The 12,784-nt window shown below is 37.3% G+C and overlaps 1 protein-coding gene across 12 annotated transcripts in view; it reads right to left on the bottom strand.

Annotated features, from left to right (window-relative positions):
• ZNF438 (zinc finger protein 438) overlaps window positions 1-12,784 on the bottom strand; it is a 207,508-nt gene that overhangs the window by 120,568 nt on the left and 74,156 nt on the right. For all 12 annotated transcript variants that reach the window (XM_059892517.1, XM_010811223.4, XM_059892515.1 and 9 more), the window contains one exon: window positions 10,263-10,319. Coding sequence is in view for 1 of the 12 variants with exons in the window: in XM_025000477.2 (XP_024856245.1) it covers window positions 10,263-10,319 (57 nt within the window). In the remaining 11 variants the exon portion in view is untranslated. The remainder of the gene's footprint in view (window positions 1-10,262; window positions 10,320-12,784) is intronic.

Raw genomic sequence — 12,784 nt, 5'->3', positions numbered from 1 at the left:
CAGTCCACCACCGTGTGTGTCACTTGCTAATATTAGGTCAGGTCATACGTACACAAGTCACACATGACCCTTCTAGTTCTCCTTACTCAAGGCAGCAAGAGAAGTGATTTATTCCTCTTGACTGTACAAGATGAAATGAAGCTGACTTCCCTACTTAAATGAAATTAAAAATAAAAATGCTGTCAAGTGGAAATTCCCTGGTTATCCCTGGTGCCCTGATCAGGCATGGAGTTTCAAAGTTAGAAAGCATCTTGGAGAGTCATCTTTCTCATTTAACAGGTCGAGCCTGAGGCCCAGAAGAGCTGAGAGGTTTGCCATGGTCACAAAGGAAAACAGAACCAAAGCTAGAATAACAGTATTCCTGCCGCCTCAGCCCATTTGCTTTCCACATACCACACAGACATGAGTCGCTGGCCAAGAACTTCACCCTGACCCGCAGCCCTGGAGAGACTGGAGAGCTGACTTCCCCTCACTCCCTGCATCTTGGTAGTCCAGCTACATAATTATCAGTTAAAAAAATATGAGAAAGACAAGCCTTCCCTCGCAAAGTAACTTAGCAACCTCATTATTTTCTTAAAGATATTCTCTCTTGCAACTGCTACAGGCTTGTTCCCTCCACACTATTTCCAAGACAAGGCTGCATGTCCTCCAAGAGCCACTTCCCTAAATAGTCCTCAAGTATACTCTGAAAAACATGGGAAAGCCCCATATACAAGCACACTTATTATAGAGACAGAATGGAGATGACGTCCACTTGAGAAGGTCAAAGGGCTAGGAGCATCCAAGGTAGGGAAAAAGCCTATCAGAGTGTTGAGCAGAAGGACAGACTCTGACACTGAGCAAACATTAGTGAGCATGTAAATGCCATGCCCTGTGCTGTGGATACAGTAACTGACAGGGACAGCACAGAAAACAAGATCATCGGTAAATAATATTCCCCACCCATCACCATGAAATCCACTATATTTAATAATCCCAAACACAGTCTCATCAAATATAAAATTTGATATATTAACTTCATTTGATTTTTTTTTCAATTTCTTTTTCCCCCTGGAAAAATCTATATAGGCACTATATAGATTTAAGTTTTCAAAAAATCTTAAAAAATAATATTTCAAAGCAGGCAAAATTCAAAACCAAATTAAACAAAAACAAAATTTAAATCAAACAGTAAAAAGTCTAAAACATAATGGAAAAACCAAAGACATTATAACAAAAACAAGATCAATGAAATAAAATCAGTTAAAGATCAATTTTGATAATAAATATAAATGAGTTATAATATCTGTTAAAAGACAAAGGTTCTTCCCAATAGGTTAAAAAAATCCAACTATGCTCCAGTTATAGAAGACATATCTTAAAGAAATGACAGAAAGATAAATAAAGGATAAATATAAATAAAGATAAAGAAAGGATAGATAAAGTAAGAAATACAGGGACATATAAACTAAAGTAGCATATTAATGTCAGCTAAAACACAAAGCATAAGATATAAATTAGGAAAAAAGTCACATTATTCTGATAAAAGGTACAATCCTCAACTGAGCTGCTGACAATTAAGTAACACATGAACACAGATATCAGAACAGACAGAAATATAAAGAAAAATTAATGGAAGAAATCACTGATTTAAATCTCTAAACCTTTATTAGATCAGATAAAAAAATAATTACAGAAAAGTTAAGTAACACAATAAATAAATATTTTGGTATCTTACCAAGAAGGCAACTTCGTTAAAAAGATCTGTGGAATTTTACCAAAATTGATCATAAATTAGCCCATAAACACATTTAAAAATTAGAAAAGCTGAATGCTGTGTCTCCATTTACTAATAATTAGTACCTAAAGTTTAAAAGTAACTCATAAATTTGAGAAACACTCTCCTAAATAACTACTGGGTCAAAAAGAACTATTGGCATGAAATCATATACTATTTTAGAAATTATTTTACTTGAGAATACACAGCAAAATATATTAGCTATGACCAAACAGCACACAGAGAAAAACTTAAAAATCTTAAATGCTTTCCAATTTGTCCAATTTGTCTTAGGGTATAAACTTTCTGCCATAACAGAAAGACTCAAAAATACAACAGCCAAAATTACAGACTTTTCTTTTTCCTGTCCCAGTGTGGGGTACAGGGAGAGGCGTGGTCACAAGATCATTCAGGAACCCAGGCTGGGTCCATCAACTTCCACGTGGCTTCCATCTCTGGACTGACATAGTCTGCTGTGCCTGATGTTACACCTTAGCCAGCAGGAAAGGAAAAGAGAAAATCTAGGTTAAGCGGCTTGTCCTTAATGAGGTAACCTTAAACACATCACCAGTCACCTCTCCTTAGTCCAAAGCCACACCCTGCTGAAAGAGAAGCAGAGAAATGTTGATTTTAGAAGGACAGCCATGTATGTGCTCAGGCAAAATCTAGGAGTACTACTCCTAAAAGCAAGAACAGATTCTAAGGGACACTGGAATATCTTCCACATAGTCTTATCAGTTAAAAAAAAAATGAAAAGAACAATAAAAGAAAACCAAGAGTGGATTGTTCATAATTACTTCATTCAGCTGGATTCTTCTTAGTGCCAAAGATATTATCAATTAAAGAAATTAAAAAGATATGTCAATGACTTCCAAGGATGCTAGGGTCCCATTCCAATAAATCAAATCATAGGTTAACTAAACTGATTTATCTACTCTCTTTTCATGTTTAAGGATATTTAACTCATGTATTATTATTTATATTGTGTATACTGGTTTATCTAAATGGAATTTTGGGGTCAACTCAGCCTTACACAGAGGTCTTCTAACATTAGACAGAAGTTAACCTTTTGTTGGGCTTCCCTTATAGCTCAGTTGGTAAAGAATCTGTCTGCAATGCAGGAGACCTGGGTTCGATTCCTGAGTTGGGAAGATCCCCTAGAGAAGGAAATGGCAACCACTCTAGTACTCTTGCCTGGAGAATCCCATGGACAGAGGAGCCTGGCAGGCTAATGTCCATGGGGTCACAAGAGCTGGACACGACTTAGCAACTAAACCACCACCAATAACCTGTTGTTAGTAAAATAACATTCAAATTTTTGGAATTTTTTCAAAACAACATTATTGAGATATAGTTTATATACAATAAAATATGTACATTTTTAGTGTACATTTCAGTGAATTTTATAAACACATATATAGCCATATAATCACCACCACAGTCAGGATATAGAACACAGGGACCAAACCAAAAGGTCCCCTTGTGCCTCATCCAAGTCAATCACACTCCAGTTTCAGCTGCAAACGACAATGTGTTTGTTTATTGTCACGACAGATTAAATTTTTTTTCCTAGTATTTTTGGTATAATAGTTGTGGGTAGTAAATGGAATCACAGAGCTTGTATTCTTTTGTGTCTGGCTTATTGAACTCAGCATAATGTTTCTGAGATTCATTCATGTTGCTAAATGTATTACTACCTTAAGTTCTGAGTAGTATACCCCTGCACAGGTATGCCACAACATGTTCATCCATTCACTACCTGATGGAATTCAAGTTGCTTCCAGTTTGAGGCTATTATGAATAAACCTGCCATGGACATTTCTGTGCAAGTATGTGTTTAAACATGTTTTCATTTCTCTTAGGTAAACATTTAGTAGAAAATTGCTGGATCATGCAGTATTAATATGCTTAACTTATAACACACTGCCAAACTGTTTAAATGGTTTATCATTTAGATTTCCTACCAGCAAAATATGAAACGTCCATTCTAACACTTTTTAAGTATTAGCTATTCTGATGAATATCCAATGGTATCTCATTGTTTGGGTTTACATTTTTCTTATGTCTAATGATGTTGAAGACCTTTTCCTATGCAAAACTGGCCATTTGTTATTTTCTTATGCCTAGATTTCTAACTGGGCTGTCATATTACTAATGAGCTCTAAGAGTTCTTTATATATTCTGGCCACAAGTCATCTGTCAGGTATATGTATTGTGAATATATTCTGTTTACAGATTGCCTTTTCATTTTCTTAACGATCTCTTTGGAAGAACAGAAGTTTTAAATTTTGAAGGAATCCCATTTGTCAATTTTTCTTGTATGGTTCATGCATTTTGGGCCCAAAAAAATCTTTGCCTATCCCAAGTTCACGAATATTTTCTCCTGCAATTTTTTCTTGAAGTTTTATAGTGTTAGTCTTTTATATTTAGATCCATGATTCTTTTCAAGTTATTTTTATATACAGAAGAAGTAAGGGTTGAGGTTAATTTTTTTACATTGAATATTCAGGTGTTCCAGTACCATATGTTAAAAAGACTATCTTGTCCCCATTGAATTAACCTGGCATCACTGTCAGAAGAAGTCAGCTGACCATTAATAGTGTGCATCTATTTCTGGATTCTCTATTTTATTCCATTGACGTATATGTTTACCTTAGACGAACACTGCCTTGATCACTGTAGCTTTAAAGAAGGACCTTTAAAATGCAGAGGAAGTCCTGAGATTAGGTACTAGAAACCTTCCAATATTGTTCTTGTGAATTTTTTTTCTTTTTTCAGGTCCGTTCTTTTTTGATACAAATATTGACTTTCAATTTCTAATTTTTCATTGCTGGTATATAAAATTACAACTGATTTTGTGTATCTTGGTTATACCTGGTAGCTCAGCTGGTAAAGAAACCTTCTGCAATGCAGGAGACCCGGGTTCAATTCCTAGGTTGGGAAGATCCACTGGAGAGGAAGATAAGCTACCCACTCCAGTATTCTTACGCTTCCCTGGTGGCTCAGCTGGTAAAGAATCCGCCCACAATGTGCAAGAGCTGGGTTCGATCTCTGGGTTGGGAAGATCCCCTGGAGAAGAAGGGAAAGGCTACCCACTCCAGTATTCTGGCCTGAAGAATTCCATGGACTATACAGTCCCCACGGACTACATATACCCTGTATAGTCGAGTCGCAAAGAGTTAAACATGACCGAGCAACTTTCACTTCAAAATTTGTGTATCTGCTTTGTGTCCATCAAGCTTGCTAAATTAAATGACAAATACTAGCGATTTTTTGGAGTTTCTTAGCATTTTCTCTATACATGATTATATTGTCTACAAATAAAGACCTTTTATTTCTACGCTGCCAATATGTATGTCATTTGCTTCTTTGTATTGCCTGTTACAATACAGGCAATAACAGGCGATACAATATATAATAATTCTCCGTTATAGAATTAGATGGTGCCTCAGATGGTCAAGAATCTGCTTGCAATGCAAGAGACTTGGGTTTGATCCCTGGGTCAGGAAGATTCCCTGGAGGATGGCATGGCAACCCACTCCAATATTCTTGCCTGGAGAAGCCCATGGGCAGAGGAGCCTGATGGGCCACAGTCCATGGGGTTGCAAAGCACCGGACATGACTGAGCAACTTAGCAGCAGCAGCATGGTGGAGATGGGCATACTTTTTCAACCTTTCTTCTCTCGATGCTTTTGGTTAAATTCTCACCATGTTTTCAAGTTCACTGAACTTCTCTCCTGAAAGATCTAATCTGTGCTTAGTCCCATACTAGTACAATTTTCATTTCAAATACTGTATTTTTTTAAATCTCTAATGTTCCAATATTTTTTTTCTATCTTTTATTTCATTTCTCATTATGTCTATCTACACGAACCATATTTACAATAGCTATTTTAAAGTACGTGTATGCTAGTTCTATCATCTGTCGTTTCTGGGTCTATTTCTATTGGCTCCTAGTTATGGGATTTTTCTCCTGCTTCTTTGTTTATCTATGATGTTTGATTGGATGAAATTCACTGTGAATTTTATGTAGCTGAATGCTCGATTTCTTGTATTTGTTTAAAAAGTGTTGGGTTTCTGGCAGTTGATACTTGAGGATTAATATGATTCTTTTGAGGCTTAGTTTTAAGTTCTTTTAGGGTTTGTATAGAGCAACCTTTACTCTAGGGCTTTTCTTACAGTGACCTGGTAATTTTTCATTTCTCAGGAGATTGTCCTTGCAAGCTTTTGCAAGTTTTATCCTATGCATGCATGGTTTGGTGTTTACCAGATCTGCGGGGGCACCTTTATGTGTATTTCAGAAATTCTTTCTTTGTCCAACACTCACCTTTTTAAGAAGGTGAGATTTTAAATATATCAGGCTTTTCTATCCTGTATCTTTGTTACTTCCTTCCCTGTTCCATAGCAAGAGACAGGTACTTCACTTTTAAATTTGGTTACTGAATTTTAAAGTTGAAAGGAAAACTAAGCTCCCTCCAAGAAACCTGCTGAGCTCACCTTCCTAGGAGGGAGAGGCGAGAAAAAGGGTATTTCTTTAGTTCTTTTTTTAATTGAACACACAAAAAAATTACAAAAATTGAATATAAAAAAGTACTTATTTAATTACCCTTATTCTATTAACTATATTGGTAGATACTGAACTACAGCCCTAATATGAAGCCCTCACTAAACCATTAAAGAGCTAATACATTTATTGAGGGAAAAAAAAAAAAGAGCAGATGTTTGGGGGAAGGGTGAAGAGAGGTGAGTGAGTGGTAGAAGGCAAATGTTTCATCCAAGGCGACGTTGTGATGAACTAAGCTGGAGTATACCTGACAGTTGTAATAACATTAATCATCATAAACTATATCTAGAAAATTATGCTCACTACTGAAAATTGGAAAAGGCCACATATATAAAGATGAAAATATATGCCATCTGTAAATCTATCACTTAGAAGATTAACAACTGTTAACATTTGGCATGTGTCCTCACAGAGTTTGGCTAAGCATATACATGTATACACACACACACACACACACACACACATCTTTGTTAATTTAAATTGAAATAATAGTACGGATACCACTTTTTAAATTTCCTTTTAATTATAAGCATAACTGAGAGTTGTGTGTTTAGAAACATGATTCTACTTTTCTTTTTTTAAAAAACTTTTATTAGTGTATAGTTGCTTCACAATATGTGCTAGTTTTTGCTGTATATAACATGATTCTTAAGCGGGGATGGGACAATGGTGAGATGAGGGAGGGACCTGCAGGACTCCATTTACCTCCCCCAGCCCCAGACCTGTCTTGACAAGCATTTACTCTGAACACACTTACATTCCCTGCTGCTCAGAGTGGGGTCCATGGATCAGCAGCATTATCAGTACCTGGGAGCTTGTTAGAAGTGCAGAACCTTGGGCCCCACGACAGACTTAATCAAAATCTACATTTTAACAAACTACCCAAGGGATTCATATATACACTGGGGTTTGAAAAGCTGAGGCTGATAAGCTTCAACTTGACACTGTCAGTGACAGATCCCACTGTCATTGGCAGCAGCCAGAAGTTTCAGTCTAAGAGTTCTATGCAGATCCATTAAGTTTGAAATTTTATTATACTTCTAAATAGAGATGTTGGACAGGGGGACATAGATAGGAGCCTGGAGCTCATGGGAAAGATCGAGGTAAAGAAATAAACAAGGGGGCCAGATGATATTTAGCGTGAAGGATACAGGAGATCACATAGAGAAAAAATGGAGAAAGCAGTCATGAACTGACTGAAGAAAGGCAACTTCCTGAGACTGAAGAAGAGGAGACTGCAAACGAGATTTTGTAATTGTATTTGTATGTTATGCTTTCAAGTGTAAGAAGGACTGGAGATTTAGAACCACAGAAGGACACAGCTGGAACTGATGGGTAAAAGTTACAGAGAGATCTCTGCCCAGTGTAATGAGCAATATAATGAATAAGCTGGCAACATTCTCATTCTTCCTCAAAAAGCAACTAGATTTTATATCTACAAACTACAAAATCCACAGCCAGCCATCAAGATCTTCAAAGACCACCTTTCAAAGTCATGTGCAGTTCCCCTTCTGCCTCCCAGACTACTGATGAGTCTGGAGCACTCCATTTCACGTGCCAGCCACTCAATTACCCATCCCTGGCTTCTGGCACAGGTCCTGGCTTCTGAATCCAAGTTCTCACCCCCACTAACCACTTCAAGTTGCCCAGCACTGACCAGGAGGCACACTGAGATCATGTTCCGCAGAGCTGCCAAGAGTTCTTGGCATCTGATCAATGGAGCACACAATGAGTGAGTGTTCGGCAATTAATCAGGTGACAGAGAACAACAACTGACAAGCTCAGGAGCCAGAGGATGAGCCAAGGCAAGGCTGGAATGGGGACCAGCAGACTCTACTCCACGCCTGTAACCCTGGGGGATTCTGCTCTAGGTCACCAGAGGGATTAGACATCCTTAACCCAGACAAGCTGCAGTAATGGGAAGTTTACCATGTGTCCTTGGACTCAGGGCTCCCTGGAAGCTGGTAACATTAGGAACCAGACTGTAGGTACTGAACACCATGGGCACCGAGTCGTTCTTCCTCACTCCCTCAGGGTTGGCCTGGAGACATCTCTTATCCTCTGACCTCATCTACAATGGGAATTCCAAACTAGCTCATCGGTGTTTGTGAAGATTAAATGAGACCATCGTAAACAAAAAGTAAAAAGGGTACACAGAAAGTATGCAGTACCTATGTACTACCTTCATTTATACGTTAGGTAAAACGACAGCCAGCCAGCTGAATGGTAAAGCATGTTTCCAGAAACAACATTTTTAATGCTCTTTGAGCACAGAAAAACAATAAAAAGACTTTTTTGTTTTGTCTGTGTGAACTATAATGAAATTTCAACTTGTCCTAAAAGAATGTTCCTCCCTTTTTAAAAACTTTCCTACAAAGGCTGGCACAAGTATGTTACATAATTAGGAAGTAAAGATGCAAAGTCTATTGATACGATATTGATAACACCAATTCTGAAAAAATATCATCAAGCAAAAGAACTCTTCAAGGCCAATGATTATTCTGCAAAAGTCATTCAGGTCTGGGTCTGTTGTTTTAAATGTCTATATCCTCTAAGTACAATATATTTCTATTTCCCTTGATGAAATTTAAGTTTAACTAAAATCACTAAAGTTGGCAACAGCAGCAGGAGACCATTTATAAGGCCAGCAGGGCTATTTAATTTTATTAATGAAAAGTTATATAATAGTTTCAGCAAACTACAGAGCTTCTTTCTTATAGTCCTTTAATATTTATAGAAATTTAAAAGAGTTATACTGCTAGATGCTAGAGTTCATTTTGGAAACTGAGAATTTCAATTATCTGACAGCAATCAATTATTTCAGCTCAACTACAGAAATGGCTATGTAAGAGTTATGCTCATCTTTATTCATACTCTTTCATGACAGGTCAACTGTGTCTAGCACTTGACCTAGAAGCTCAAGTAGCTATGACTGAACAAAACCACCCTAAAAGGATCTCAACTCCAAACCACTGAGTCACATCACTGGTGTTTTTGCTTCTAACAGATATACCAAAGAAAAGAAAAACGTAGTAGTCTGTGAACCATGTAAGGGTCCTGCTTATATTAATAGAAAGAGCTGTACTAAACCACTGAAGAACACATATGTACCTTAAAGGAACTGAAGAGCAAGTCTATAACCGAGTTCAAGGAGATGTTCACGGACACCAGGTCAATGTCCAGAAAACGAAATCCCACACCTCCCATGAACTGTAAAATGAAACCTAGAGTATCATATTTCCCTGCATCTCTATTGCATGGAATCTGGGTTTTTCTAAAAGCAGCCATTTTGATTTTTCAAACTGTTACACAGAAAAGCTACTACTATAATTTCCTATAGAAGTATAATTTTCAAATAAATCTTGATTTTTTGGCTTTAATTAAAACTTTTTACCTTGGAATAATTTTAGATTTACAGGACAGTTGCAAAGGTACTATAAAGTTTTCATGTTCCTTTTACCAAATTCCACCTAAAGTTAGCATCTTACATTACCATGGTACATTTGTCTCTGTTAAGAAAAGGATGTTGGTACATTACTATTGACTAAGCTACAGACTTTATCTGGATTTCACCTGTTTTTCCACTAATGTCTTTTTTCAGTCCTGAGATCCAAGCCAGGGCACCACTTTGCATTTAATGATTTCTTTTTAGGACTTTAAGTTCTGAAATATGCCTAACTTGTTCATCTTATTAACAATGTTCTCATTATAATTATTACAGAAAATAAATCTAAGGCTCCCTGGAAAGTGTGATTTATTGGATACCAGAGAATGTTACATTAAATTAATGTAAACATGGTATTTACACTATTTTTACTGAGAAGAATAAAAGGTAAATTGCTTAAGTAAAATATACTCCTTTGCCTATTTTTGTCAGGAACCGATACACTCAAATTATTTAATGTTTCAAATGTATCTTTTCAAAAAATGCTTGGCACTTACCTGTCTCTTAAGGCTCCATAAAAAGTCCTAAGATATGGTGAATCCTTTTCATTAGTCCTGTAATAGAATATAAATCAAATATAAATATTAAATATAATATAAAATGTTATCACAATCATATTCGGATAATCCATTTTTATCAAATATAAGCAACAACTGTATTCCTTTCATCCTCAAATTTCACTCTAAATTATAGTATGGTATTTTTTAAGGTTACAAAAGAACTAATGTGAGGAACAATTTCATAAATGTATTACATCTTTAGTTTAAAAATGAAGGCATGCAAAATTTAATACAAGTTTTAAGATGAATAGAAAATGTTCTAGACAAAAAAGGAGTACCACAATGAATAAAACTGACTAAGAAAAATGCTTCACATTCTTTTCCATGTGCATAATGCTGTGGAAATTACTAACTGGTCACAAACAAGTGAATCACATTGAGGGCACAGCCTTGGTGAGTGGAAAACAGTAACCAGGAGTTGAGGATTAGGAGATTTTTGAGAAGACACGTGCCTGGTAAAGCATCCATGTGTGGCATTTTGACTGAGACAGTCCCAAGTTATGTCCATTGTTGCAATGTCCCATCCAATTTATTATTTGTCTTGGATTTTCCACTTCCTGGTGACTTTTAATGACAGCATTATAGCAAGCCAGAACATTTACTTCCACGCTCTGCCCTGATCTCATTGAGCAGTGTGAGATGCCTGCACCCTTAGCCTAGCTGTCAATTTAGCCTGTGGTTAAATGTGAAGACCCTGAGCAGTAACCCATTGCTGGATGGGCTGTAACTGACATCTCATTCACAGAGTCAGCATCTGAACCATGAACAGAAAAGGGAAGTGCACTTGGACAGCAGTAGCCAAGAGACGGCTCAATCCTTCCTTCAGTCTTGGGTGGAGGTGGGAGAAATAGTCAATGCTGCTGCCCCAGCTGTAACTACATTGAAGGTATTAATTTAAGAAAAGCAGATGGAAAAAAATGTTTTATACACAATATTGATCTACAAACCATGACTCTTCATTTAGATCAAATGACTGGTCTTGAGATTAATGGTGCTCAGTTCTGATTACAAAGTATCTTGTTTACAAAGTTAATTGACAATTATTATTCTCTTGGCTCTAATAGAGAAGAAATTCACAGTTAAATGATGCCAGCTTTCTATCAGTTGTGAGGAGATATTAATACATCAAATAGAAGAAATCAGTTAATTCCAAAAATGGTTTGACTGTTTTCATCCAATTTATGGAATCAACATAGAGCCTTTGGAAGTTTATTCTGTACTATGTAGTACACCTGACACTGCATAGCTGCTATTCCAATTCAGTTAAGAAGTTCAAAAACAAAGATAAAACTATAGTTAGTTCTCATTAGTCACAGTAATTAAGTTCTACAAAGTCATCATGAACGCTAAATTCAGTTCAGTTCAGTTCAGTCGCTCAGTCGTGTCCAACTCTTTGCGATCCCATGAATTGCAGCATGCCAGGCCTCCCTGTCCATCATCAACTCCCGGAGTTCACTCAAACTCATGTCCATCGAGTCGGTGATGCCATCCAGCCATCTCATCCTCTGTCATCCCCTTCTCCTCCTGCCCCCAATCCCTCCCAGCATCAGGGTCTTTTCCAATGAGTCAACTCTTCGCATGAGATGTTCAAAGTATTGGAGTTTCAGCTTTAGCATCAGTCCTTCCAATGTACACCCAGGACTGATCTCCTTTAGAATGGACTGGTTGGATCTCCCTGCAGTCCAAGCGACTCTCAAGAGTCTTCTCCAACACTACTGAGGAGAGATAAGAAAGCCTTTCTCAGCGATCAGTGCAAAGAAATAGAGGAAAACAACAGAATGGGAAAGACTAGTGATCTCATCAAGAAAATTGAGAGATACCAAGGGAACATTTCATGCAAAGATGTGTTCAATAAAGGACAGAAATGGTATGGACCTAACAGAAGCAGAAGATATTAAGAAGAGGTGGCAAGAATACACAGAAGAACTGTACAAAAAAGATCTTCATGACCCAGATCATCACGATGGTATAATCACTCACCTAGAGCCAGACATCCTGGAATGTGAAGTCAAGTGGGCCTTAGAAAGCATCACTACGAGCAAAGCTAGCGGAGGTGATGGAATTCCAGTTGAGCTCTTTCAAATCCTAAAATGATGATGCTGTGAAAGTGCTACACTCAATATGCCAGCAAATCTGGAAAACTCAGCAGTGGCCACAGGACTGGAAAAGGTCAGTTGTCATTCCAATCCCAAAGAAAGGCAATGCCAAAGAATGCTCAAACTACCGCACAATTGCACTCATCTCACATTCTAGTAAAGTAATGCTCAAAATTCTCCAAGCCAGGCTTCAGCAATACGTGAACCGTGAACTTCCACATGTTCAAGCTGGTTTTAGAAAAGGCAGAGGAACTAGAGACCAAATTGCCAACATTTGCTGGATCATGGAAAAAGCAAGAGAGTTCCAGAAAAACATCTATTTCTGCTTTATTGACTATGCCAAAGCCTTTGACTGTGTGGATC

This window comes from Bos taurus, chromosome 13 (assembly GCF_002263795.3).
Source record: "Bos taurus isolate L1 Dominette 01449 registration number 42190680 breed Hereford chromosome 13, ARS-UCD2.0, whole genome shotgun sequence".
NCBI lineage: Eukaryota > Metazoa > Chordata > Mammalia > Artiodactyla > Bovidae > Bos > Bos taurus.
The sequence above is the reverse complement of the archived record's forward strand: the minus strand, read 5'-3'. Positions and strand labels throughout refer to the sequence as shown.